Source organism: Panthera leo, chromosome D4 (genome assembly GCF_018350215.1).
Source record: "Panthera leo isolate Ple1 chromosome D4, P.leo_Ple1_pat1.1, whole genome shotgun sequence".
Lineage (NCBI taxonomy): Eukaryota > Metazoa > Chordata > Mammalia > Carnivora > Felidae > Panthera > Panthera leo.
Window position 1 is genome coordinate 66,769,634 of NC_056691.1, and position 27,262 is coordinate 66,796,895.

The following is a 27,262-nucleotide window of genomic DNA, read 5'->3' on the forward strand; positions in this document are numbered from 1 at the left end:
TTGCATTTTTCTCAGAAGTTCTTAAAGAATTAATAAAAGAGTTCTTATTGTTAACAAGTTAGGGAAGAAAATAATGGATTTTACTCTGTTAACACTGGGGTGTTGGATTCCTATAGTCTCAGGCCACACCTCATCACAATCTAAAGCAATAATAGGGGTAAGGAAATTGGCTCTCTATGCACTTCTCTTGGTTGTGAAGGTTAGCATCAGTAGAAATAACCAATATTTTTGGCCTATTAACCCTAAAAATTTAATATCTAAATTTCTGCAGCCCTTAGTTCCTTCTCTTGTGTGCAGTTCCAGTGGGTTCTGCTACCACAAAGACTTCCTCTGGCCTCTCTGGTTCTCAAAAACTCTTGAGTTAGCCTTCCTTTTCACTTCTCGGTTCAAATATAAAGGTTATCAGTTTGGAACTTGTTGACATTCACATACGTGGCATTTTGCCTTTCAAATGGAACTTTAAGAATCACCTCAGTTCTAGTTTGATTTGAAATCTGACTAAAGCTTTGGTTTTGTCTTTTTTTAGGTTTGGTGTGGTGGACTTTCTTTGAATACTGGGATGCAGGTCCCAAGTGCTGTGAGAACGCTTCAGAAAAGTGAAAATGGAATGACGGGTTCAGCTAGCAGCCTAAACAATATTACTCAGTAATGCTTACTCAGAATATATTTCACCCCCTTTGGGTGGCCTTTTCTGTGCAGTTACTAATCACAGAAATTTACAAGTGGTGGAAATCAGGTTTGCTACCTTCTGCTTTAAGGCCTGGGATGTGTTAGCATTAAGCATCTAGTACCAAGTACTCACGGGAACCTACTGTGCAGTAGCATCAAGCAAGCAGATTCTGAGCAAGAAACTGATGTTTCGAAGAGCAAATGGGAAGAAAGGCAGTGTTTAAATAGTTACATAGAAACTCATTTTTGTGTTTCTTGGATTACTTTGGCTCTCCTAAAATGTTTAGTTAGTATGTAGCCCTAGGACCTGAGAGGAAAGCATTTAAATCTTGTCTTCTTTCCCCTGTACTTTCTCTTTATCTTGTCACTACCTATTATTAGGTTCTTACACTGAAGCTTTAAAAAAAAATACAGTCTTCTAAGGTTGTCTAAAAATTGAAATCATTGGTTGGGGATGCTAGAAATGTTTTCTTGATTGTTGTCCTTTCGTAAAGAAGTTGAGTTTTGCTAAATTATCCTCTTTTGTTTTACTGACTAGATTGTTTATCATTTTCTCTTTTCTAAATATTGTGACATTTCTCTTATTTGAGTTAAAACTCAAAATAGAGTGGATAGGAAGAGTTTAGCTTAAAATCACCCATACATTAGTTGTCGCTGTTGTTGTTTTTAACCTGCTGCACTAACAGTGGCAAAGGGATATTCTTTATATGTTGCCTTGTTTAATTAGACTTCTTTTCATTCCATCATTTTGGATGATGGATAAGATTTTTTAAAGCTTTCTATTTTCTGATTTTGTTGTCACATTTAGTACTACCTTTAATAGTTGTCTTGGTAAAATTCTCACTTGAATTTGGTAGTAATTGATAATTATACTGATTTTTAATATTTCTAGTAGGAATGAAATTTTATTAAAGTTTAAAAAAAGGTAGAAAAACCTACATCATTTAAGTTTTATCTAAGAAGATACGTTATAAAGGGAGGTGCCTAAAACTACTGAGGTCATTTATGTCTGCTTTTTAATAAGGTATGGAATGGTTTAAACAAGTGTTTTGAAAAATGTCTACATATCTCTGACTTATTTACCATATAAGTTTTTCAAACGTAACTATTCAGAGGTTATTTTTCACATTTGCCTTCCAAAGGGGTATAATTCTTCCAAAAATCATCATAGAATAATCCTTCCCAACCTTAGGGAAAATATGTTAAACCGTGAATAAAACCCATAGTTATTGAGCAGAACATACCTATTTTTTAAAAGTTGGTTAAAATTTTTAATACAAGTTCTTTGAGCCAAACTGAAAGTTGCGATTTCAGTATTTAAGAACTCCTTGAACGTTTTAGGTGGTCTCTGGAATTTACTTTCTCATGTTGACCTTTTTTCATTCTTATTTTAAGGGTATTATGCTCTGACAACCTTCTCCCAAGAAGGGACTATTGCTGCTTACATCTGAGCTGCCTTTTACAGAAAAACCTGTGAAATAGGAATAGCTCATTCTCTCCTCAAGTTTACTGTTTACTGATATAGGGTGTTTTGTTTTTTGGTAAAACAGACCTAAATGAGGAATTTTGTTTGAATTAGGTATTATTTTTCCAGAGGGCATTTATATCTGCACCATTGTCTCATGACATATTGGTAGTTTTTAAAGACTATAAGGCAGTTGAGAGAATGAAGTATGTCGATAGATATCCTTTTGATTCTCCAAACAACTATAATATTGGGTTTTGTTCTTCCTAAAGATTTTGAAAAATTTTTGGATATTCTGTTCCCTACAGTGGTGTTATTCCAGGACCTAAGAAACAGGAAGTTACAATTCTCTTTCATAGAGTCAAATCTGAAATTAGTAATTTAGTGGTGGAGCTGCTTTATGTGAACAATTACACATGTATAGTTTAGCAAAATTGACACAGAAAAAGCCAGAAGTTCTTGTATAAAATTTTTTTACTATTACGTCTTATGTAATTGTGTCTTCTCTTTAATTCAGTGCCTTCTTCCTCTAAGTGTGCTCTTACTTCATGCCCCCTGCAGCGTCAACTGATAATTTAAGCCAGAGACCATTATGTTATACTGGTGAGGGCCTTCTGTTGCAGGTGAATGGAGCAGAGGATTAATCAGGGGCTGGAGGAGTGCGTATGCTTCTATTCTGTGCTCATGCCATCATTTGAAACCCTTCATTTAAATTTTCTAATATTCATTTGGAAAATTCATTTGAAGTAATAACAAGTATTACTTCAAAATAAAAATCTGAGGTTTTCCTGTTACTATGTATGCTTCTTAAAGGTCTCTATAAAGAACAAAAGTTTTAAGTTTATATGTGTTAAGTTAAACTGGAAAAGTCTGCCACCCTCCTTTTCAAACTAGAAAATAATCAACTGTAGTGCCTATTTAAATAGTATCAAATTAAGGTAACTCTTAACTTGACCATAATATATAACATTCTCAATGTCATTTGAATTAAAAACTATTGAGCCTTTTTGCTCAAATTTAATGCATTGTGGGAAGATGGTATACCCTTTCAGACTTTATTAGTTTGTTTACTCTTTGTTTTGACAGGTCAAACATGATTGCTTTCTGTAAAAGAAATGCATGAGAGGTTGACGGTAATAGATGTATTACAGGTATAAAAATTGTTTTATAAAAACGTGCATTTGATATTGCATTTCTCTTTTAGCAGTTGAATCCCAAACCAGTTTTAGTAAACTGGGTTAAAGAAATGAAGGAATTGCCTTAAGCACTTTAGAAAAAAAATTTTTTTACAATTCATTTTGACTCTTTGGGCCTACTCTGTCACCTATGTGTTTAACTTTTGGTAAATATGTATATATGAAGCATTTAATAACTGAGTGCACATAGAAATTTAACATGCAGTGATTCTTTGAATGTCCCAGGTATAGGTAAACAAATTGAAAGTATTAGAGGCGTGCCTGTCTGTACATGGGTTTTATTGATGGCACCTATACCGTGTTGACAAACCGTTAACTGCCACTGTACAGCTAGACTTGGCCTACTTTGTTCTGCAAACAGTAACTTTTTCCTGTGTTATCATTTAAAGAAACATATTGGCTTAGTTTTATTTACTCACTTATTAAATTAAAGTATGAACAGTGTCATGTATAATTGGAATTTTTGGTGACCGATCCTTGGTGGTACAAATAATAAAAGTAAATAATTTGTAATGAAATATTATAATTAGGTTCACATACTCCATTTCATGACTTACCCAGAATGATTATTTTTTCTCAATACTTGTAAAATTATAGTTATTTTCTTTTGAAAACATGAAAAAATAGACAAAGGATATATATATATATATATATATATATATATATATATATATATATATATAATATATGATTTCAAAGAGTATTAATTCTGGAAGAGGACACTGTTGACTTCTTACTATAAAATATTATGATTCCAGGCTAAAAATACTAAGGACTATACTTTCAAATCATTGTAATTCTTTTAAAAACCCCATATTTATTAGATCAGTGTCCATTCATTGGCTAATTCATACAACAGATAAATTTAAGTGTCTGTGATACGGCAGCCGTACTTTGTATCTAGATTTCCACAATTAGTGAAGTTTGATTTACTGTACATATAGTTTTGCTACTTTTGAGTAATGTGACAAAGTTTGCATCTTAAAAACAATGTTTCTGCTAGTAAGTCAAATTTTAAAAAATAAATTATTAAAGTTTATAAAAAATTCAAATTAACTGCATTAATATGGTTCAGTTTTACATAGTCACATAAAATGGATCTAGAACAGTTTCTTCTTTGATTTTATTTTAAACTGGATATATTCTTTTAGGGAAGTGTATGGTCGGCATAAATTTACTCAACACCCAAGTAACCATAAAGTTATTTGCTATTTTTAAACAAAACATACATTTCATAATGTCAGTACTAGAACATTATAATAGATCATGAATATTTCCTTAATCATTACAGAATGATTACCTCATGTTCAGTATGGTTTTAAAAACCTTTTATGTGTATCTTACAGTATTCACATTATACAAATATTTGTGACCTGACATGCTTTGTTACCTGGAATATTTGATTAATGTAAATACTTAAGCTTTTTGAGTAATTTGGAGTTTAAATGGATTGTGTTTCCTATATGTTGTTTTTATTGAAAAGATATTGTTGGACTTGCCATATAAAGGTTAGTACTGGCTTATAAATAACAGAGATTGCCATAGTACTTTTCTCCTCAGACTATCCAATTATTAAATTAAAACAGTATTTGTTATTTCTGGGTCAATATAAGGTACTCACTTTTGATTCATAATCATTTGAGCTTTGTTAGTTTAAACTGATACATATTCTTAATGATACCCATTCACTCTAAGTTGGTCCTTGGGAATGGGCATTTAGAGGATTTCACAGTATGTAGGGCAGAAGGTGGGTGAATGTGTTTGCTTTGGCTTGGAGCTTTATAAGTTTGGACCAGTTTTAAAATAAGTCAAATTTTAAGTGATTGGTAAAAGGCATTTCTGTTAGTATTGGAAATTTTTTGAGAGCCTAAGGGCTGTAAGAATGCATATATATTTTAACATTTTCAATATCTCTAAGGTACCAAAGCACGGAGTCTCATTTACCATTTAAGGGAGACTCTTTAAAATAAAATTTATAACTAATTCATACTATAACATATATAACAATTAAAGTTTTGGAACAACTTACATTAAAAACCACTAGTCTTTAAGATTTCTGGATATAAAAAGTATTTTGGTTTCACTTCTTTTAAAGTAATTAAATTCAAAATTAATCACTTTCTACCATATACTGAGTAGATCTATGACCTCAGCATAGTAAATCATTTCTCATCTTTGGGCCTCCACTGCCTTACATAAAATAATTATAACTTGTTCAGCTTACCTCCCAGGGCTGTTGCGAGAAATAAAATGAAATGGAGTATGTGAAGTTGCTTCAACAACAGTAAAATGCTATGTAAATGTAAGGCGTTATTTTCAGTGAATAATGGATTTAAGTGTTGAGTACTTCTAGATGTTCTTTCTTTTAATAAAGCATGTGCTTAAAGTGGTATCACTAGGACTTCAAAGTGATTATTTAAAAAAAAAAAAGGAAAGAAAACACCACCTGATTATAATGCCCTTTAACATTCTTTTGTTTGTGCAGTGCTTGTGGGCTTTTTGTATTTTCTCATCAAACTTGTTACTCTCTATCTAGACTTGGTACAACTGTAAACGTCTCTCACAGCATTCATGTGTCAGTGTAGAATAGTAGCATAAATAAACATTTTAAGCTATGTTTCCATTCAGGCATTTGCACTTTGAATTTATGACTGCTTAGTACCACATGCAGAGTGAACATAGCCCAGATATTTTCCAAACAACCAAATGATTCAGCAGTTTGTTGACATGGGATAAATGATATCAGGTGTATGTGCCCACTTACCATTTGACAACTTTTTTTGCATTAAAAGATATGATGAAACATTTGAAAACTTTGCTAACCTGAATATCATTTAGTATCTCTCCTAACATTTGTTTTGCTTTAAATTGGATTTGTTAAATGGCTTACAGGTTATCTTAATCTGTAGATTACTTGGTATGTCTATCATTTGGACATGGTTTTGCTATGCAGTTCTGATAATAAAAATTCTAATTCCTCAGGTTTAACCTTTAAGTTACGGATGAAGAACATTAATGGACACTTTTAATGTACTCAGTTCTGCAAACTAGTCTTTTAATAAGCATATTGCCTCATTATCCTTGGAAACAAGACAAAGCCTTTTAAACTTTAAACTTTTTAACTTCAAAATAAAGTATTCAAAGTGGAGTAACTTGAATGTTGAAATGATTGTATGCTCTGTGTAGAATGACCGAGCCTAAGTTCTTACAAAAGCACCTGGAATATCTCCTCTAAAAATTAAACTTTTTCTGCTTTCCTTTGCTTCAGTGCTTGCATTTTTATCAATTTTCATTAAATATCTACAGTGTACTGTTGGGGATGAGAAGATTAAAAAAAAAAAGTCATAGTCCCTCTGCCCAAAAAGTTTATATTTTAGAGCAGTGCTGTTCAACAGAATTTTCTGCAGTGATGGAAAGTTCTATATTTGTGCTGTCCAACACAGTGGCCACTAGATCCAGGCAGCTGTTGAGCAATGTAAATATGGTGAGTTAAACGAAGAAACTAAAATTTTTATTGTGATTAATTTAAATGTAAAGAGCCACATCTTCCTTGTAGCTATTTTACACAGTGCAGCTATAAATGGAAGGTGAAACATGCTAGAACTATAAATCAAGCACTTAGTTTTTCTGTCTTTGGAGCTTGTCACATTGTGGGTTACATTTTGGCAGATTGTAGCCAAAAAGAGGCCAGAATCTAAATCTTTTTAAAAGTATTTCCTAACTTGAAATAAGTTTAGGAGAAAAAAGAAAACCAATCAATGACTAGATGAGACTGGAGCTCCTGTAACTAAGCGTTTTCACCAAAAGAATGAAGGGACACTGGATAGTCTTGAGTCCTAGGGAGAGGAGTGTGATGTAGATAGTAAGAAAACAGTACCTCATATAGAAGATGGAGTGGAGAACAGTTCAGCAATATCAAGATTTTAAATACGCATACCTTTGAAAAGTTAATTCCATTTCTAGGTATTTCTCTTACATACCCACAAATAAGCCAGTACTCTTTGCAGCATTACAAGAGCAAAATACAAGCAACGCGACTGTTAATTGAAGAAAAGGATGGGCTACCACAATTCTGAAGTCTCCCTTTTTAACTTGCTGCACTGGCAAGCTACCATTGTTACATACTTGTCTACATATATTCTGCATGCCCTTTCCCCAGTAAATGCTATGAATATGTAGACCATTGTGGGAGTTGGTTTCCTCAATTAGAGTCCTTTCCATGGAATATCAGTCCTTCTGTGCCTGTCTGAATCTCTGTGGGATGAGAACTTGGGAAATTGCACTCTACTTTTCTGTCCCAAGTATTTCCCTTACTAAATCCTATTTTACATTTACACTGCATGGTACTAGTAGTATGTTTACGCCCCTTTTGCACAAGGTCACCAGAATGATTAGATTATGGTGCTAAAGTAATCCTATATACCTGTTAACAGAATATGCTATCGGTGGAAGGGTATTCATGATATTATGAAATAGAAAAAGCAAGTCCAGCAGTGTATATAGTATGACACCATGAGGGCGTGTGTGCACTTAGCCTTGGGAAAGAGGGGTCCCTGCACGGATCCTCATACTTGCTGTGCCTCTTCATGGAATGGAAAATTGAAGGAACCAAGGAACTGCACCCACTTGGATGGTACTCATTGTGTACCAGATAGCCAGAGCCCTAGAATTCCCTGCCTGACCAGCCCAAAGCTTGATTCCAGAACAGATACAGGCCTCTTCCCCAAATCATCCTGAAGACAGACTGTGCTACAGAGGTGTGTGTGTGTGTGTGTGTGTGTATACACACACACACACACACACATATATCTTCATATAAAGTATATGCCTTTATACTTAAGGAGTGGCAGTTTTATGAGTAGTGTGGATGGACCTTGGATATGCAAACAGGTGTGTACATGATGCATATCAGGACTCTTGTGGCAAGCTGAAGCTAGAAGTAAAAGAAGACAGACCCAGGACCTTGTGGGAAGAACAGGCAGACCTAGTTCTCATGCTGACTCTACAGTATATGTCTGAGAATTCCAAATTTGATCCTAGATTACTGTTCCTTGAGAAGGAATATTTGCCAGGGTAGAAGGATATAATATGGTTAATTCTTTACTCAGACATTTAAAATATGGCAAACTCCATTTGTACTCTTGCCCCAGGACTCAAAATAGTAGGATGGGCCACGATGTGTGTGTGTAATCCCCCATCTGAGTGATTTTTTAAAAGATGGATCTTTGCCTATAATAGAGGCTGTTTTACCCATTCTCGTAACCTTTGTCCAACTGGATTGGCTGACCAAGTTAAAAGCATACTGACAGCTGAAGGCTTACAGCTGAGCTCCACTCTAGTACTGCTGGGAGAAGTACTGCTCCCACCAGTTTACCTGCAGTTAGCTATTTCTTCCCAAACCTGTTTGTACTGCTGGCAGCCATTGTAGTTATATAAATATGACATAAGCCAAAATGAAATACGAGTATGAAATATTGTAAAGAATGTAGAGGGAAACTTATAAAGAGCTTTAAAAAAGTCACAAGATAGTTGTGTCCAAGAAAATTGTAAATGATAGGGGAGTATTGCAAAAACAAAACAAAACAAAACAAAAAAAACAAACCAACCTAGGACTGTTAAAGTTAAGATTCCTTTACTTAAGTTCCTGGTCTACTTTAAGATAATAAAGTAGAAATAGTAGGTGATACAGTATGTCTGTGGCTTTTATAAGAGAAACAGTGAGAAACTACAATTGGTTGATCCATATTTTAAAATATCTTAGCTGGGGCGCCTGGGTGGCTCAGTCGGTTAAACGGCCGACTTCGGCTGAGGTCATGATCTCTCAGTCCGTGAGTTTGAGCCCCGCGTTGGGCTCTGTGCTGCCCGCTCAGAGCCTGGAGCCTGTTTCAGATTCTGTGTCTCCCTCTCTCTCTGCCCCTCCCCTGTTCATGCTCTCTCTCTCTCTGTCTCAAAAATAAATAAACGTTAAAAAAATTTTTTTTAAAGATCTTAGCTGGAATCAAAAGATTGGCCAGTGAAATTACTTTGCTTTAACTGCCTTCCCCCCCGCCCCAGGTTTACATGAAACAAGATTAGTTTTGCATTTGAAAAGTATTTATTTCTCAGAACTTGATGAAAAATTTTCCCTTTTTTTTGTTAATTTTTATTATGACTTTTAAAATATACAGAGAAGTAGAGTCTATTAATAATGAACACTTTTAGGGGTGCCTGAGTGGCTCAGTTGCTTAAGCATCTGACTTGGCTCAGGTCATGATCTCAAGGCTTGTGAGTTCCAGTCCTGCTTCAGGCTCTGTGCAGACATCTCAGAGCCTGGAGCCTCCTTCATATTCTGTGTCTCCCTCTCTCTCTGCCCCTTCCCCCCCCCCCCTCAAAAATAAACAAACATTTAAAACATAATGAACACCTTCATGCTCATCACAGATTTACCAGTTATTAATATTTTGCCATGTTTGTATCATCTTTTTTAAAGTTTTAAAACATTTCACCTTATAAGCACTGCAATATGCATCAATGATGACTTACTCTTTTAAACACAGCCACATTCCACTAACATTCTTAGGAAAATTAACAGCACTTCCTTAATATCATCTAATGGCTCAGTCCATATTAAAATTTCAGTTGTTTCAAAAATGTCTTTTTATGGTTGCTTTCTTCATATCAGGATCCAGACAAGGTCTACACACTGCATTTGCTTATAGGTCTCTTAAGTCTCTGATGTTGTAGTAGTTCCTTCCCTCCCCCCTCTTTAAATACCATTAATGAAGAGACTGGGGTATTTATCTTGTAGAATACGGCACATTCTGAATTTAGCTGATTGCTTCTCTACACACTTTGTTAAATCTAGAGTTTTATTAAATGCACGTTCGGTTTTTAGGCAAGAATCCCTCACAGGTGCTGCTGTGTGTTGTCTGTTCCATCCTGTCGTGAAATACACGATTTTTGGTTGTCCCAGACTCAATCATAAGATTGATCACTGGGGTGGGTTCAGGTGGTGCCAGCCTAAACCACCTATTAATAAGTTCCCCATCAAAAAAATAATTCTAAAACGTCCCCAGCAACATTTCACCTTAGTTTTAACATCTATTGATGAATGTTAGTTGTATTATTTCATTAGGAATAGCAAAATGGTGATTGTTCTATCATTCATTTATTAGCTAGAATTCTCATTAGGATTTTGGTTACACGGACATACAATTCATGCAAGAAAGGATAAATACTTTTTTTTTAATGTTTATTTGTTCTTGAGAGAGAGACTGAGCACGAGTGGGGGCGGGGACAGAGAGAGAGAGAAAGAGACAGAATCTGAAGCAGGCTCCAGGCTCCAGCCTGTCAGCAAAGAGAGGACGTGGGGCTCGAACTCACGAAGCATGAGATCACGATGTGGGCCGAAGTCAGACGCTTAACCGGCTCAGCCACCCAGGCGCCCCAAAAGGATAAATACTTGATGTTTTTCCCTTTATCAGGTTTTGCAATAGTGATTGGCAACCAATCACCCTGGAAACCTTCAATTATGACTAATGCGTTTCATTTTTAAAGAATTACAAAGTGAAGAATTTTTACATATTTGCAGTGTTTCAATCGATAGCTCAATTCATTAGCTCAATCGATAGTTACTCATTTTGATGCTCAAAATTTCCCATATTAGGTCCATCAAGTTAGCACTTGTGTCCAGTAATCCCTTTAATCTTCGATAACTTCCTTCCTTTGGGTGTTATCTACTTTTTCGATTAATCTACCAACTACTAGCTCTAAGTCTATAGAACTAGTTCTAAGTAATAAGAGGACTTTTACAGAATAAGCTTGTATATACACAGAAAAGTTCTAGAAGGAAAAACCAGAAACTTATAACTGGAAATGAGAAATTAAAACTTTTCAGGGCATTTGGGTGGCTCAGTGGGTTAAGCCTGGGACTCTTGACTTTGGCCATGATCTCACAGTTGGTGAAATTGAGCCCTGCACGTTGACGGCGCAGAGCCTGCTTAGGCTTCTCTCTCTCCCTCTCTCTTTCTGCCCCTTCCCTGCTTGCTCACACACGCTCTCTCTTTCAAAATAAATAAACATCAAAAAAAAAAAAAAAAAAACTTTACATACTGTTTCAAACAACAAAGTTTAGAAAACTCAAATATACAAAAGGAGTATTTTCAGTTTTTACTATGGACTGATAATTTTGTATAAAGAACCTAAAATTACAGTAATTTATTTAGTGCTGTATAACAGTTTTTAAAATTCATGTCAAAATTGACATTTCTGGCCCTTAACAATTCATTGTATTACACTGTGAAGTTAAGAACTAGGCCGGAACTGTATGCGTATGTATTTCCAGACCTAAACCCGAGTGTAATAGTCCTATGGAGATGGGATGCCGTGCACCTCAACCTCACGAGCAATATTAATCACAGCTGCTATTTCCCACTACATCCCCATCTCATCTAATGGTACCCAAACCAGAATTCAGGGAGTTATTCTGAATCCCTCTGTTTAGCCCACACGCAGTAAAAAAAAAAAAAAAAAAAAAAATCAACTATTTGTTGTTTATCTGAAATTCACATCTAACTGGCACTCTATATTTTATCTGCCAAACTCAAACGCTTCAAGAAGCACAGCTCAGCTGGTGCCTCCAATTCTTGCTCCACTTCCTAAATTTTATGTCGCCTCGGTGCGCTACTGTAGTTGTTACGAAGGCAAGCGCCGAAAGGGCTGTGGCTAAGTGGCCTGATAGCAAAAGCTAAGAATCGTCAGGGATCAGTAAACTTCGGGCGGTGAAGTCGCAGGCGCAGCGGATACGCTGAGGTCCAGGACAGTACAGCAGGAGCGTCTCCCACAGCAACCAGAGAGCCACGGCTTTGCACTTGACGGCACCTTTTGCAGCGGTTGCTGTGAATGCCGTAAAGCGGAGTTGCCGCTGCTGTTGGGCAAGGTAAGGTACCGGAGACGCCGCTTGGTCGCGGTGGGGATGGGTGTGCGCCTTCAGGCTGGTATCGCCGGTGGCTCGGGTGCCGCCACCGGGCATTCCTCAGCATTCTGGGCACCTATGTCCCCCGCCCCCCAGTGGTCGGGGCCGGCCACGGGCTGAGCGTGCTCCGGGTGGAGGGCGGAGGACGGAGGGCGGAGGGCGGGGGACGGGGGACGATACCCAGTTCACAGCCAGGGCGGTCCTTCCCACGTTCCTAGGCTTGTCAGCAAGTAGAAATCCGCATCTGGGGACAGGTTCAGTTTTGGAGGCCGATCGAAACCTTCGTAGACTGCGGTCGGGGTAGTGACGTTTGAGCAGGGTGGTGAGAGCCATCTCAGGATTTGGGAGACGATAGGCATTGGGGGTGAGGGGTAGGGCGGAGCGCTGCAGGTTGTGGGACCGATGTGTGCAAGGGTGCAGAAGCATGAAGGAAACTGCCAGGTTTTGGCAGTACCGCATGCTTACTGGGGTAGTGGCCGGAGCAATGGGTACAGGAAAGGCAAGGCCAGGAATGTGGCAGCAGCTAACGTTGGGTCTCAGAGGGGAAGTACTTTGATGCTCTGTGAGTGTGGTGTTCTCCCATGGGCAGTGGAGAACTACAACAGCCCTACAGAGAGGGATGATTTAATTAGCCAACTCTCTTTTGATGCCTTCCCCGTGGGTTCAACTTTTAGTTCATTTGGAGAAATATTTACTGAAGCGCCCCGGTTTTGTGCTTCATAATGAGTGAACGCAGCTAGCCATGCCCAATAAAGTTTCATTTGGCTTTGATGTCTGCCTTTTGTTTGCACTGTCAGTTGGGGGATGTTGGGAAAGACTGGATATATGTAGAAGTGGCTGTTACAAGCTTTGAATTGGAATGAGGAAAACTGAGTTTAGATTTCATCATCATCACCAGTTTCTCAAATAACATGAGGCAAGTCACTTCTCTCAGGGCCTTGGTTTTCTCAAGCATAAAGAGAGGACCTACATGATGTCAGGTTCTATTTTTGAAGATAGGTTTCCATAGAATAAACGTCAGCCTATGAACAGATACCAAAATGAGCGATGGAGCAGCACATTAGGAATTGGGAAAGAGGAAAGCCCAATAGAAAAGGCTGGTATACTCTGAGGATAGGTAGGGTTTGACCCTACCAGGAACCACCTCTGTTAAGCACCATGGATAAAGATAGAAAAGGCAGGAAGAGGCATTCCTATTTTAGAGTCTCTTAGGTTTCCAGGGCATAGAGGACTTGGGAAGGATGGCACTGGGTACCGAAGGAACCCCAAGTGGAAGGAAAGTGCAGTGTGCTCTGAAAAGGAAGAAAAAGGAATAAGAGAAATGTCAGCAATATATAGGACTTGGTTTCTTGGATTTAGGCGATCAATAATTTAGAACCTGGGTTTCTAAAAGTGGATTTAAATGCGATTGACAAGACTGAAGAGTTCTGTCAGAATTCCAGCATGCAATAATGTATTGGAAGTAAGGTGATTCAGATTGTAGCTCTGGTGTTGCTAGTAATTAGCCTCTTGGGCTGTCATTTAATTCTTGAACCTGTCCTCTGTAAAATATTGTTGGATGAGGTGGTCTCTTTCCTCTAAAACCTATAAAACATGAATCTGAGAATAAAGAGCTACCTTCTGAAATGGGGGTGGGAGATAGTTGATGGTGAATAAAATTGTTAATTTTGAACGTAACTAAATTTGAGGTGCAGGAAATAGACTTTAAAATATAGGCAGATGGAGTTCATAGATTGGAACTTAAATAGTAAGTTTTCTCTCAGAGGTGGTAGTTAAAATCTTAAAATAAATTTGCTTTGAGGAATGTAATAGAGTAGAGAATGTACCCATGAATAGGAAGCTAGAAAAATGATTGAAGGAGACGTGTGGCCCTCAGAGCAATGAGCAAGGAGTTCTTTTATAAAAGATTACATGTAGTAATGGTAGATCATTGGGGCCGACATTATTGTTGAAGTAATTTAACAGCATTTGCAGCAAATATTAAGCGCCCATTTCTGGGGACTCTGGCAGAAGACAAGTAACTCAAATAAATATAATCTCCACTGTCTTTCTAATGGTCCACTCAGAAGTAATATCACTAACGTATTTATTCAACAAATAGCGTTTCAGCTACTGTTGGGTGCTAAGGATATACTAATGAACAAGGCAGATGTTGTTCCTCTTATTCCCGCATGTAAAGGCCTTAGCTTTGTAGGTCACTGTTTTTCAAATTTTAATGGACATATGAGTCACCTGAGGATCTTGTTAAAATGTAGATTCTAAATCAGTCTGTGGTAGGGCCTCTCTTTCTGTATTTTTTACCAACTCCAACATGATGCTGATGTTGCGGGTCAGAGGACCAAGCTTTTAAGTAGCAAAGATCTAGATCCTGTCTAGCAAATATGGCAATTATTAAACCACTACTACTCCTGCTCCTCATCTGTTTTTGTTAGTTCATTGCTTTTATGAAAATAACGTATGATCATTATAACAACATTGCGACAGTATAGAAAAGCATAAGGAACAATGTAAAAATCACCCAATTCCCCCCACCCCATTCTTGATTTTCGGCGTATGTCCATTCAGATTAATATGTGTGCATATGTTTACACTTTATGTGTTATCCCAAGTACTTGATACATTCTGAGCCCTGTGTTTGATTCTATTAGCTTTATAGTTTTACTAAGCTCAGTACCCAAATGTCCTCAACCAAGCAATTAAGTACGTGCATTTCTGAGGGGAAGACTTTGCTCAGTTAAAAATAACTGGGTTTAACACCATTCTGTCACTCAAAAAATGGGTAGATATTAATATAATTGAAGCTTATAATGTGTGAGCTGTAGTAAATGAGTACTTGTTAATTGACTCATAGAATGAAAGACTTTTTAATTTTTTTTTAAACTTACTTTTTTTTTTTTTGTATTTGAAAATCAATTGATACTCCCATAGGATAAATAGAAAAACAAAATACCTACACTCCACCCAACCCAAAAACAACCACTGTTCTTAACTCTGATGTGTACGCTAACTAAGGGAGGTCTTAAATGAACCCATAGAATAGCTTATGTAAGTGTTTGGGTCAAAAGAAATGCTTGGTTCTTCCACGTTTCCACTGCCTTTGAAGTAACCATAATCTTTTGTCTATACTCTGTAGTCTTGTAACAGAGAACTGCTAGCAGCTTGCCCTGTGTCTAGTACCTAGGGCTCAGCAATTTTTGTGAAGTTAGTGGAAGAATGAATGAATGAGGTAGCAAACCAAACGGACCTGTGTGACATAAACTCTGGTTGTTACTCTTCATGTGCCGCAGCTTGCATTCGTCACTCATCTCAAATGCCTTTGTACTCTTCTAGCCACACACAACTCTTCTGGGGCAGCAGAGGTCCATCATATGTATAAAGTTGCTTTTTAACTCTAAATTTGTGCTTAAATTCTACTGTGGAAAAATTTGGAATGTGGAATACTGGGGGATACAGAAACATGAATGATAGATAGCCTCCTGTCTCTGGGAACTATAATTTAAGACTGACTGCAGAAATAGTACAAATATACAGTGCTGTGGGAACATAAGGGAGGGGGACTTTAATTGTCCGAGAGCAGAGGGAATTATTAATAGACCTTTAAGATGACTTATTAATGTTTGCTAGCATTACTGTGTACTCTGTGATGGTCTTAGATGCTATTCAGTGCTTTACATGTATTAATTTGTTGAATCCTCAGAACAACCTTGTGAGTTAAGTACAATTTATAGATCCTTTTTAAAGATGGGGACATAGAGACATAAAGTAACTTGCCCAAAGCCATACGGGCTGCAAGTGGCAGAGCTGGATTTGAAGAGCCTATACTCTTAACTACTCAGTAGGCAGTGAGAGGGACTGGGAGGTAGGGGGAGAAAGCATTATAAATAGAAGGAGTAGCATAGGTGAAGGCACGTAGATGAGATGGTACTGTACCAGTGGGTTCATATAAAAGAATAGTACGAAATGATCCATAGAAGGTCTGAAAGCAAAGGAAGTGACACCAAGAGGTATGTTAGAAGTAATTTGACGTTTACCCCTAAGATGGATATTTTGAGGAAAGCCTGGTAGTAGGACATTCATTCATGTAGGCAGAGGTAAGAAGGCCATTAAATTAGGCTAACTATACTGCAGATGGAAAATGGAAAAGAAATGATAGCTTTTAGAAGCACTGAGAAGGATATACAGTTTGTTGACTCATTAGATAGAGAGTTAGGACCACAGAAACTGTTTTGAACATAAATCATTGAGAAATAGGGATACTATTAACAAGAATAGATGGTCAAGTCATGGAAGAGATCTGGTGTGAAGGTGGACAGTTACTTGCTTTAGGTGCTAGTGGAATGTTCAAGAAGACCTGGCAGCAGTCAGCTGGAATATTTATAAGTAATCCAGCATATTATGGGAAGTATAACTAATAAAATGATTAAGAGCAGGGGTGCCTGGGTGGCTCAGTCAGCTGAGCATCTGACTCTTGATTTTGGCTGTCATGATCCCAGGGTCATGGGGTTGAGTCCCATGTCGGACTCTGTGCTGAGCAGGGAACCTGCTTAAGATTCTCTCTCTTTTTACCTCTGCCCTTCTCCCTTGCTCACTCACTCACTCTCTCACTCTCTAAAAAAAATGATTGGTGCACCTGGGTGGCTCAGTTGGTTGAGCAGCTGACTTCAGCTCAGGTCATGATTTCATGGTTCATGAGTTCGAGCCCCACGTCAGGCTTGCTGCTGTCAGCGCCGAGCCCACTTCGGATCCTTTGTCCCCTTCTTTCTCTGCCCCTCCCTCTCATTCTCTGTCTCAAAAAAATGATTAAGAGCAAGAGAATGTAAATGGAACTAACATCTGGATTTTATATCCAGCAGAGAATCATAGGCATCTGAGACAACACCACTTCCTTCACCCTTTTCCTTTGCCCTTGTAATATCAGTCCCCTCCTATCTTTATTTCCTTTCTTGGCTAGCCTTTCTTATCTAGGTTACCAGACACTCTTTCCCAACACCTCATCACTCCATAGTCATTCTGTAAGGAGTCACTCACTGTATATTTGCAACTTTCTGGAGCATCAAATGGAGAAAAAAAAATTTTATATCAGGTGTCAACATGTTGAGGTAGAGGTTATATTGCAAAGGGTTAAGAAGTGAATGAGTGATAAGCAGATAAAGAGAATTCTTAACACCTTGCAGTCTAATTTTAACTTCCAGGCTACTGATAACTCTCCAGAAGTTAGCTGTAAAAGGAAAGGAAATGAACAACATGAAGGATGGGCAGTATTTAGGGAAGATGGATAGCATCTACCAGGACTTTTTTTTGCTTCTAGCAGCTGGATGTTGATTTTTTTCATGCCTTCGTCTTGAATACATTTACAGAAGCATTTTCTCTTTATGCTTTCTAAAATGTTGCCTCATCTCTGTAATCATGCCTTTGCCTAATTACACTACCCTCTTCTCTGTCGGTTAGCCTCCTGTTTTATTTTGCAGTGCAAGCCACATTTGAATCTCAGTTCTGTCTAATTTATACCACCCATGCCTCTCTCTTTCTCTCTAATGTCCCTGAATAAGTTGGGACCTAGCAGCATTGAGGGGCTACATCTTATGAACCTAAATTAGTTATCAGGGCTGGTCATTTCTTGTTGGAGGGCCTCTGATGTCAAGAGAGGTGATCCAGAAGGCAGGAGTAGGGGAAAGTGGAATAAAAAAGTTAGGCGGTTAGACATCCTTTCAAACATCCCTAACCCAGATGATTTTCAAAAAGAGTGGTGGTGTTGTCATGGGATGTCAGGTAAGCCCAGGTGCCAAAGTCTTTCATTGCCATTACCTTCAAAGAACGAATGATGTGAAAGGGGCAAATGGGAAGCCAAAAGAGTATGAAATGCTGCTCTTGGCTTGTAGAGAGAGCCTTAGAACTGTCTTGAACTTCCCATTTTTCTGTCACCTTTGTGTATGGCTTTGATCTACCACCAATTTTTTCCAACCTTTTTCATATCTTGACACATAGTGGAATTAATAATAAAGGATACAAATGTGTTTATTGTTGGCTGGAGGTGACCAGTCTTGGGCTCTGGCTATCCCAGGCCCAAAGACCGAGAGGATTGATGGCTCTGACACCCATAAGCCATTAAAGGCTCATTTGGGAAGCAGATCTACCCAATCCTTTCTTCTTCGTTGCCAAATCTTAGTTTATGGCACTAGTTACGGCAGGCTTCCATGTCATCTGAGACGAATTCTGTGCTGCAATATACCACACTTATATTAACTTCATGTTTTCATTAGAACTTAAAGATACTTGGTTTACTGAAACCTCATAGCTCCCTTAGTGTCTGCATTATGTATTTTTCTGAAAACATTTGCTGTCTTTTTTTCCTTTATTCCCCCTGCCCCATTTTATTTATTTATTTATTTATTTATTTATTTATTTATTTATTTATTTAAATGTAAGTAAACTCTACCACCAACATGGGGTTTGAACTCACAACTCTGAGATCAAGACCCTCAGCTCTACTGACTAAGCCAGCCAGGCACCCCTCCCCTCATTTTAACTTATTATCTGAGCAATACTCCTTCTCTTTTCCATTAGAAATGATATACTGCCTTCTTTAGAAAGCTTTACCTAAGTAAGAAAATACATTACCTATCCTCCCCAGAACTTTTATTATGATAGCTAAAATGCCCCATGTAAAAAGAAATGTATACACAAAAAATATTTTTATTTTGGTTCTATGCCATATTTCTCTCTATGTTATTTTTAAATGTTTATTGTTCAGGAGGTGGAAAAAGTATGAGTTTTCAATTCTGAAAAAAATTACTTTTTCATATTTCAGATTTTGCTTTATCATAAAAGTTCCTGCAGGACAGAGAGCTTTTTAAAATAAAAACTTTAAAAAATGATTTGTGTGCTCTTGAGCACTGTGCCATGTATTTGAGTATACTTAGCACACATGTTACTTCTTGATATTAATTCAGTCAGTTTTAGGCTGCTAGGGAAGTGATTCGTACGTACCAATAGGTATAATTCAAAATGCAAAGTAGTAAAAGTGTTAGTGTTACTTGCCTCTCCTTGTGCTCCCATAGTCACTTGTGCTTACTCCTTCATGGCGGTTACACTATATACATTTCCTCCATGTTTGTCTCTGAGAAAGTCTATCACAAACTGGAGCAGTGGGTTTTTTTATTTTTTAATTTTTTTAATGTATTTTTATTTATTTTTGAGAGAGAGAGAGAGAGAGAGCGAGCGAGCAGGGGAGGGGCAGGGAGAGATGGAGACACAGAATCCGAAGCAGGCTCCAGGCTCCGAGCCGGCGGCACAGACCCTGATGCGGGGCTCGAACTCACGAACCATGAGATCATGACCTGAGCCGAAGTCAGACGCTTAACCAACTGAGCCACCCAGGTGCCCCTTGAGCGGTGGTTTTTAATTGATGTGGGGGTGGTAAGGAATGGGGCCTGTGCATTTTGGAAAACATTCCCCATGCTGTTCTTTAGACATATCACACCTTCCATCCCCATCAACCCCACCATTCTTCTTTGGGAAACTTATACTCATCTCTAAAGTCTTAGAAAATAGGAAACTGTACCTTATTTATCATTGTATCCCAGTGCTTAGCATTTTTGCAGCATCTATGCTGTTAAGATAGGCAATAAATGTTCCTTGCAGGAAGGTAAAACTAGGAGTTTGGAGGTAGGAGAAACTAATTGTGACTCAGAAGAGCATGATAGACTTTGTACGATGGTTACTTGAGAGGAGTTATGAAAAGAGGTGTAGGGCTGGTTTTATAGAAATGGGGGAAAACATTTCACATGAGGGAATGAGCAAAAGCAGACACAGGAAAGTGTGGTATGTATTCCAGGAATTCTTGGGCAAAAATCATAAAGTGTGTGAAGTGGAAGAAGCCTATGGAATTTGCCTCTAGAAGGCCATTGCATGGAATTTGAACTTTGTTTGTAGGTGGTGGGGAGCCATTGAAGAAATTTTATCATGGCATAACTTGAATCATATCTCAGCAACTTGATATATCTGTCACTATAAAGGTGAGATTATGGCTAGGTAGAAAGTAGAGATGGGGGCTCCAGGTAAAATGAGGACAGTTAGAGTCTAAATTAGATTGATGGTGAAGAAAGAAGAGGGAGTTGATGCCAGACATATTTGAGAGGTAAAAATCAGTAAGCCACTCTTTTTTTAAGTACCACATTTTTCATTTTAAAGTCTTTTTTTTTTTTTTTTTAAGAGAGAATGTGCATGCACATGTGCAGGAGCCAAGAAGGGGCAGAGAGGGAGGAAGAGAGAGAATCCCAAGCAGGCTCCATGCTGAGCCATGAACCATGAGGTCATGACCTGAGCTGAAATCAAGAGTTGGATGCTCAACCGACTGAGCCATGCAGGCCGCTCCTGCATTTTTCATTTTAAAGATCGTGCTAGCAAAGAAGAATGTTTTGACAGGCTAACACTCCTCCTTTGCAATTGAATTGCCTTGGCATTTATAGAAAATAATGAAATAAAGTTAATTAGATGTCATCCTGATAATAACAGTAGAATTAAGTGATTGATGATATGTTGTGGAGGTTTATTTCATGTAAAAATTAATTGTAGATTATAGACATGTCCAAAGAGAGAACAAGATATTAATTTGGTCTTTATGTTTCTGTCGTGGTTTACATAGGCCTTTTATGCTTTCTTTCTCTTTATGAATTCAGGCACAGAAGAGGCTAAGTGATGGTGCACTCTCAGTGCCACTTTAGAAAATTACATAGGAATCAGTAGACAATATGCTGGTGTACTATTTACTAGAACCACAAGAAACTGAGCTGAAATATTGAAAACAAAGGACATTCTTCTTATTATCTTGTTAGCTGCCCTTATCAGAGTATTTGTTTTAGCAGCTTTTAGCTGACAGCAAAAACTAATACCATCATCAATGTTATTTTATGTATGTTGCTAGTTTTCATTTTTTAGGAGACAACATGATTATGACTTATTCAGTTATTTTTGCTGTATACATCATCTGTAAATCAAGTGAATTATTCATATATTGTTAGTATCATTTCTCTTAAGTAGTTTGTTGACTTTATATAATATAGTGCTTGCTTCATGTAGTCTTCAGCTCTGGAAGCTCATTTGTGTTGTTTTAAAACTCGAAACCAAGACTTTTAGTTTTTAAGATAGCAGAGTATAGACATTTGTACCCCTTCTGTCTGAAATTACCCTGAAACAACAAGGAGATTGAGAGACAGAGATTACATCTTTGGTGAGACCAGGAATCCTATAACCCAAATCAAAATATTTGAGAAAGGTTCCTGTAAGCAGGAAGAGATTGAAAGAGGATACTGTCGGGAAGAGATCTCAGATAGAGCTGGCAGTGCAGTCAGGGAGAGATCTTCTGTTTCCAGTAGCAACAGGATGCATAGGAAGGCAGTAAGAGCTTCCTTGGATTGTTTGGCAGCATGAACTAGCAGGAAAGGAAGAGGACATAAGGAAACATACAGAGAGACCCCATCTTTGCAGGAATCACTTTCTTGGTGAGGCAAGGAGTAACGGCTAAACGACTTTCTCTCACTTGTTCTCAGACACATTGTCTTTGTCTTTCTCTCACACACACACATGCACAAAACACTGTGTCATAAAATGCTTTCTTGTATATTAGAGACTACCTTCTAGTCCAGAGAACAGCCTGTTTCTTCCTTCCACAGGCCTCTTGCAAATAACTGATCTGAGTAGAGTTCACATCATTCACAGGTAAATAAGAAAAAGGAAATGAGCACAGTTATCTCCTCAAAAATGCTACAAGAGAAAAGGAAAAAAGAAACAGGGAAAAACAAGTGACAAAGAACCCATGAGAAAACTGTATTGGCCTAACAAATTTAATGAAACAGTCACTTCTTTAATTTTTTTTTAATGTTTATTTATTTTTGAGAGAGAGTACGAGTCGGGGAGGGGCAGAGAGAGACAGAATCTGAAGCAGGCTCCAGGGTCTGAGCTGTTAGCACAGTGCCCGATGTGGGGCTCGAACTCATGAACAGTGAGATCATGACCTGAGCTGAAGTCAGATGCTTAACTGACTGAGCCACCCATGTGCCCCGAAATAATCACTTATTTAAAATAATAGACAAAGTTAATTAGCTAGGAAGAAATAGTAAGACAACAGTATATGATAAACCATATACTGGCAGAGCTCAAAAAAGAAAGAAAAATAAAATCAGAGAAATAAAAGGCCATATGGGAAGCAAAAAGGAGAATTAACATTGTTGAAAAGTCAGTAAAGGGCAGGACAACAAGCTTTTGGAAGTTGAACGAAGTGAAATGGGAATGAGAGGAGATGAAACATGCTCAGGTGTGTGTTCTGGAAATAAGAGAATTCAACATTAGAACAGAAGAATATTCAAACATATAACTTAAACTTCCCACTAAAAAAAGAAATCTTGGTTCTACAGATTGGAAGGACACATGATGAAGAAAAGCTAGTATAAATTAACCCTTGAACAGTGTGGGGATTAGGGACACCAGCCTCCTCACGCAGTTGAAAATCAGTATGTTACAGACGCCTCAGAAACTTAACTACAAATAGCCTACTGTTGACCTTACTGATAACATAAACAGTCAATTAACACATATTTTGTATATTATATGTGTTATATACTATATTTTTACAATAAGGTAACCTAGAGAAAAGAAAATATTAAGAAAATTGTAAGAAAAAAATCCTAAGGAAGAGAAAATACATTTATAGTACATACTGTAAAGAATCCACGTATAAGTGGACCCAGGCAATTCAAACCCATGTTCACGGGTCAGCTGTACATTCATCAACATCATTACATCACCTAGTTTTGAAAAAAATTGGTTTCAGAGGTAAGGAATGCATTCTCTGCTCATCACATTAAAAGGGTCAACTTTAAAAAAAAATTTTTTTTAATGTTTATTTATTTTTGAGAGAGAGAGACAGAGACCGAGCATGAGCTGGAGAGGGCAGAGAGAAAGGGAGACACAGAATCCAAAGCAGGCTCCAGGCTCTGAGATGTCAGCACAGATCCCGATGCGGGGCTCGAACCCATGGACTGCGAGATCATGACCTGAGCTGAAGTCAGACACTCAACCGACTGGGCCACCCAGGGGCCCCTGAAAGGGTCAACTTTTTAATTGAAAAAATTTAAAGGGGAGTGCTAGGGGAAGGATCAGATATTGTCAGGGGATATTTAGTATTATAGCATTATTGTATAAAATCTACAAGTTGTCAGGGGGAAAGAAAGTGTGACCTCAGCACAACTATGAGTTGATAAGTGTTTTTGAACAATGCGAGAACTCAAGGTAAATAGTGTTTATAAGTTCTTTTCGATAAACTGTAACAAGATGAATATCAGTTATCCAGTAGATGAATAGAGAAAGCAGGAGGGTAGGTATAAATTTGCTGATTTCCCTTTATTTTTCAGCTGGAGAACAAAATCGTAGAAAGTTGAGACATCAAGGGGCACCCAGGTGGTTCAAGTCATGATCTCACAGTTCGTGAGTTCAAGTCCCACATCGGGCTCTGTGTTGACAGCTCAGAACCTGGAGCCTGCTTCGGATTTTGTGTCTCCCTCTCTCTCTGCCCCTCTTCTCTCTCTCTCTCTCTCTCTCTCTCTCAAAAATAAATAAACATTAAAAAATTTTTTTAAAAGTTTAGAATCAAGTAATAGAGGTGTTAGTCTATGTACAGGAATAAAGATAAACACTTGAAAAATTAAATGTAATATGTTTAATCAAAATCAGTGCAGAGGAGATACAAAGAAGTAGAACTATATTAAATTTCTTATCCTAAAGAAATAATCAGATGCAACCAAAGATGAAAGAACAAAACTTTTTATCTTTACACTTTCTTTATATTTGCAAAGAACTGAAAACATGTATGGCATATTTATAAAAACTGGCCACATCCTAGATCACACAAAAACAACAAAAAGCTATCATACAGATGATGTTTCGTGACCAAACCTTTTCTCAGTTTCCTCTGTGGAATTGGTTCTTAGTAAGGTCAGTAGCATCAGCAGAGCCTGCCAACTTGTCAGAAATGCAAATTCATAAGCCCCATCCCAGATCTACTGAATCAGAAACTCTGTAGGAGAAGCCCCCAACCCTGTATACGTCAGGTTTTTTACATATCCCATTTATGTTTGTTATTTGCGGTTGTTATTTGTAGAATTCCATGGTAAATATTTTTGTTTTTGTCATGTTTGGTCTCATATCTGATTATTTCTTCAGGAGAGAAAGTTAGCAATTCAAAGAATGTGCTATGGAACTTTAGGTAACTTTTTCTTTGTTCTGTTGCTAGTTATTAAAGGTGAAAAAGTAAAAATAAGTTTTTGTCTCTTTAGAAATACCTTTTTTGTTTACAGAAAACAAGATTATCTTCTTATCCAAAAAAGATGACACCAACTGGGTTACTCTCAAAGGACAACCAAGTGAGCACCACAGACTAATGAGTAGAATCAACAAGAACGTGATTTTGGCGCTTTTAACTTTGACAAGTTCTGCATTTCTGCTGTTTCAATTATACTACTACAAACACTATATATCAGCAAAGGTAATTTTTTTTGTGTTCCTATCTACATATTTTTCTGATGGTGTTGTCTTTCTTTAGATGCTGTGCATAGTTTTAAGGATGTTACACCTTTATCATATATATTTCAAACATTTTTCCTGGTTTATTAATTTGTCTTTTAACTTTATATTCATAGTATAACCCCCACCCCCCACCCCCAGTACATTTGTATTTAATTTCTAGGTAGAAAAGATTTCTAAGTAGAAAACCTGTCAAGATCTTTCTTCCTTAGGGCATCTAGTGTTGTGTCATAAGTAGCCAAAGATTGTAGAAGTATTCACCTGTATTTTCATCAAGTACTATTTATGTTTAATTTTTTTTAACTAAATAGAATTTATTTTAGTATGAGGTATGAATTAGATCTCTAACTTTAAAGTTTTTCCCAAATGGTTGACCATTTGTCCCAATATCACTTATTGAATTCCTCCATTAACTTAAAATCCCATCTTAATTATATGTGACGTTTCTACAAATAACTACTATTTTGACCCTTTCCCCTGGAATGCATTGTAGCTCTTTGTATGTTTTTAAGTAGGCTACACACCCAGAGTGGAGCCCAATGCTGGGCTTGAACTCATGACCCTGGGATCAAGACCTGAGCTGAGATCACGAGCTAGACACTTAACCACCTGAGCCACTCAGATGCCCCAAATGCCATGTAGCTTTAGTTGTAAAAAGCAGAAACTCTACTTTAGGATTAAACCTCATTTATGCTGCTTATTAACTGTGGGATCTTGGGTAAATTACTTCTAGACGCTGTTTTCTCATCTACAAAATAGGGACGATAAAGATACCAGCTCGTAGACTTGTGAGGCTTAAATGAATTAATACACATAAAGCATTTGGAACAGTGCATGTCATAAAGAGATCAGTAAATATGAGCTATTATTATTATCTTCATATAGTGTAATCCTGGTTTCAGGAGTAGAATTTAGTGATTGATCACTTACATATAATACCCAGTACTCATTCAAAAAATTTATTTAAAAGTCACTGTTTGCTAAGCATTTTGACAAGGTGATAGAAACAATGAGAAATGTTTTTTTTTCTTCCATATTTTTATAATTTGTTGGGGACAGATGCTAGTGGAAGTATAGATGCTTCCAGTATGTTATTAGTGTGAAGATAAAATGCTGTCTATAAGGAATACAATTAGTTTCTCTATCCCAGCCAGAAAAAAAATGCTTTATTTAAAAATAGTAAGTATAGTTAGAATAATAGACGTTATTATTTAAAAGCTCCCAACTTTTAAAATTTTTTCGATTTTGTTGAGGAAAATGTTTAACTTTCAGCTTTTTATTAAACTTCAAGATCTCACTTAAACTTCAGGGGAATACGGATGGATCTCGAGTATTCTAGTATAGTTTCTTATAACATAGGAAAAGAATTCAGAATTCTGTAAACTTTGCTTACTGATTATATCTGAATTGCATTTCTCATTTGTTCAGTGTTCTCAATTGTGGGATATCCTTAGACAGAAAATTCACACAAAATGATTTCTAGTTCAATTAAAGTTGTTTGATTTATTAGCAGAAGAATGGAGAATGGTAACCTTGATCAGCACTAACTTACACATCAGCAGCATCAGCATAAAAACCATGATTTTAAGGACGCCTGGGGGGCTCAGTAGGTTAAGCATCCGACTTCAGCTCAGGTCATGATCTTACAGTTTGTGGGTTCAAGCCCAGCATCAGGCTCTCTGCTGTCAGTACAGAGCCCGCTTCGGATCCTCTGTCTCCCCCTCTCTCTGCCCCTTCCTGCATGTGTGGGATAAATAAAATAAATAAAACATTAAAAAAACAAACAAACATGATTTAGGTCATGTTTGAACTTTCAGGCAATTCAGAAAGACACTGAGATTGTGTGTTAAAGCTAGGGCAAGAATGAAAAGTTGGTTTTATCTGTGATCACAGCCTACTTCTAGTAGTAAATGCCCGCAGTAGTAAATGTTGAGGACTACAAATCTTTTCAGGCTCTTCAGGAGAGTACTCTAATATTTATCATAGGTTAGGGAAGAAAGGTTATTGATATCTTGGAGTTAAGGAGGCATATTTTTTTCCTAGTTATAGTACAGTATTGGTTTTAGGAGTAGAATTTAGTGATTCATCAGTTACATAGAATGCCTAGAGCTCATCCCAAGTGCCCTCCTTTTTTTTTTTTTAATTTAAAAAAAAATTTCTTTTTTTAACGTTTATTGATTTTTGAGACAGAGAGAGACAAAGCATGAGCAGGGGAGGGTCAGAGAGAGAGAGGGAGACACAGAATCTGAAACAGTCTCCAGGCTCTGAGCTGTCAGCACAGAGCCTGATGCGGGGCTTGAACCCACGAACCGCGAGATCATGACCTGAACCGAAGTCGGATGCTTAACCAGCTGAGCCACCCAGGCACCTCCCAAGTGCCCTCCTTAATGCCCATCACCCATT

General features: G+C 37.4%; 2 protein-coding genes across 9 annotated transcripts in view; both read left to right on the forward strand.

The window, feature by feature from the left end:
- The window catches only part of FSD1L (fibronectin type III and SPRY domain containing 1 like), a 78,386-nt gene extending 71,908 nt beyond the window's left edge, over positions 1-6,478 (forward strand). For 2 of the 8 annotated variants that reach the window (XM_042912286.1, XM_042912288.1), the window contains one exon: positions 527-680. In XM_042912286.1, the coding sequence (XP_042768220.1) occupies positions 527-649 (123 nt within the window). In that variant the 3' untranslated portion in view covers positions 650-680. Of the gene's footprint in view, positions 1-526; positions 681-2,651; positions 3,958-6,312 lie in introns of those variants that run through there. The other 6 variants (XR_006195738.1, XM_042912282.1, XM_042912284.1 and 3 more) reach the window with 6 other exon arrangements.
- Positions 6,479-12,226: 5,748 nt separating this feature from the next.
- Positions 12,227-27,262, forward strand: part of FKTN (fukutin) — a 94,963-nt gene continuing 79,927 nt past the window's right edge. Inside the window, exons 1-2 of the mRNA XM_042912289.1 lie at positions 12,227-12,247; positions 24,634-24,821. Of these exons, the coding sequence (XP_042768223.1) occupies positions 24,717-24,821 (105 nt within the window). The 5' untranslated portion in view covers positions 12,227-12,247; positions 24,634-24,716. The remainder of the gene's footprint in view (positions 12,248-24,633; positions 24,822-27,262) is intronic.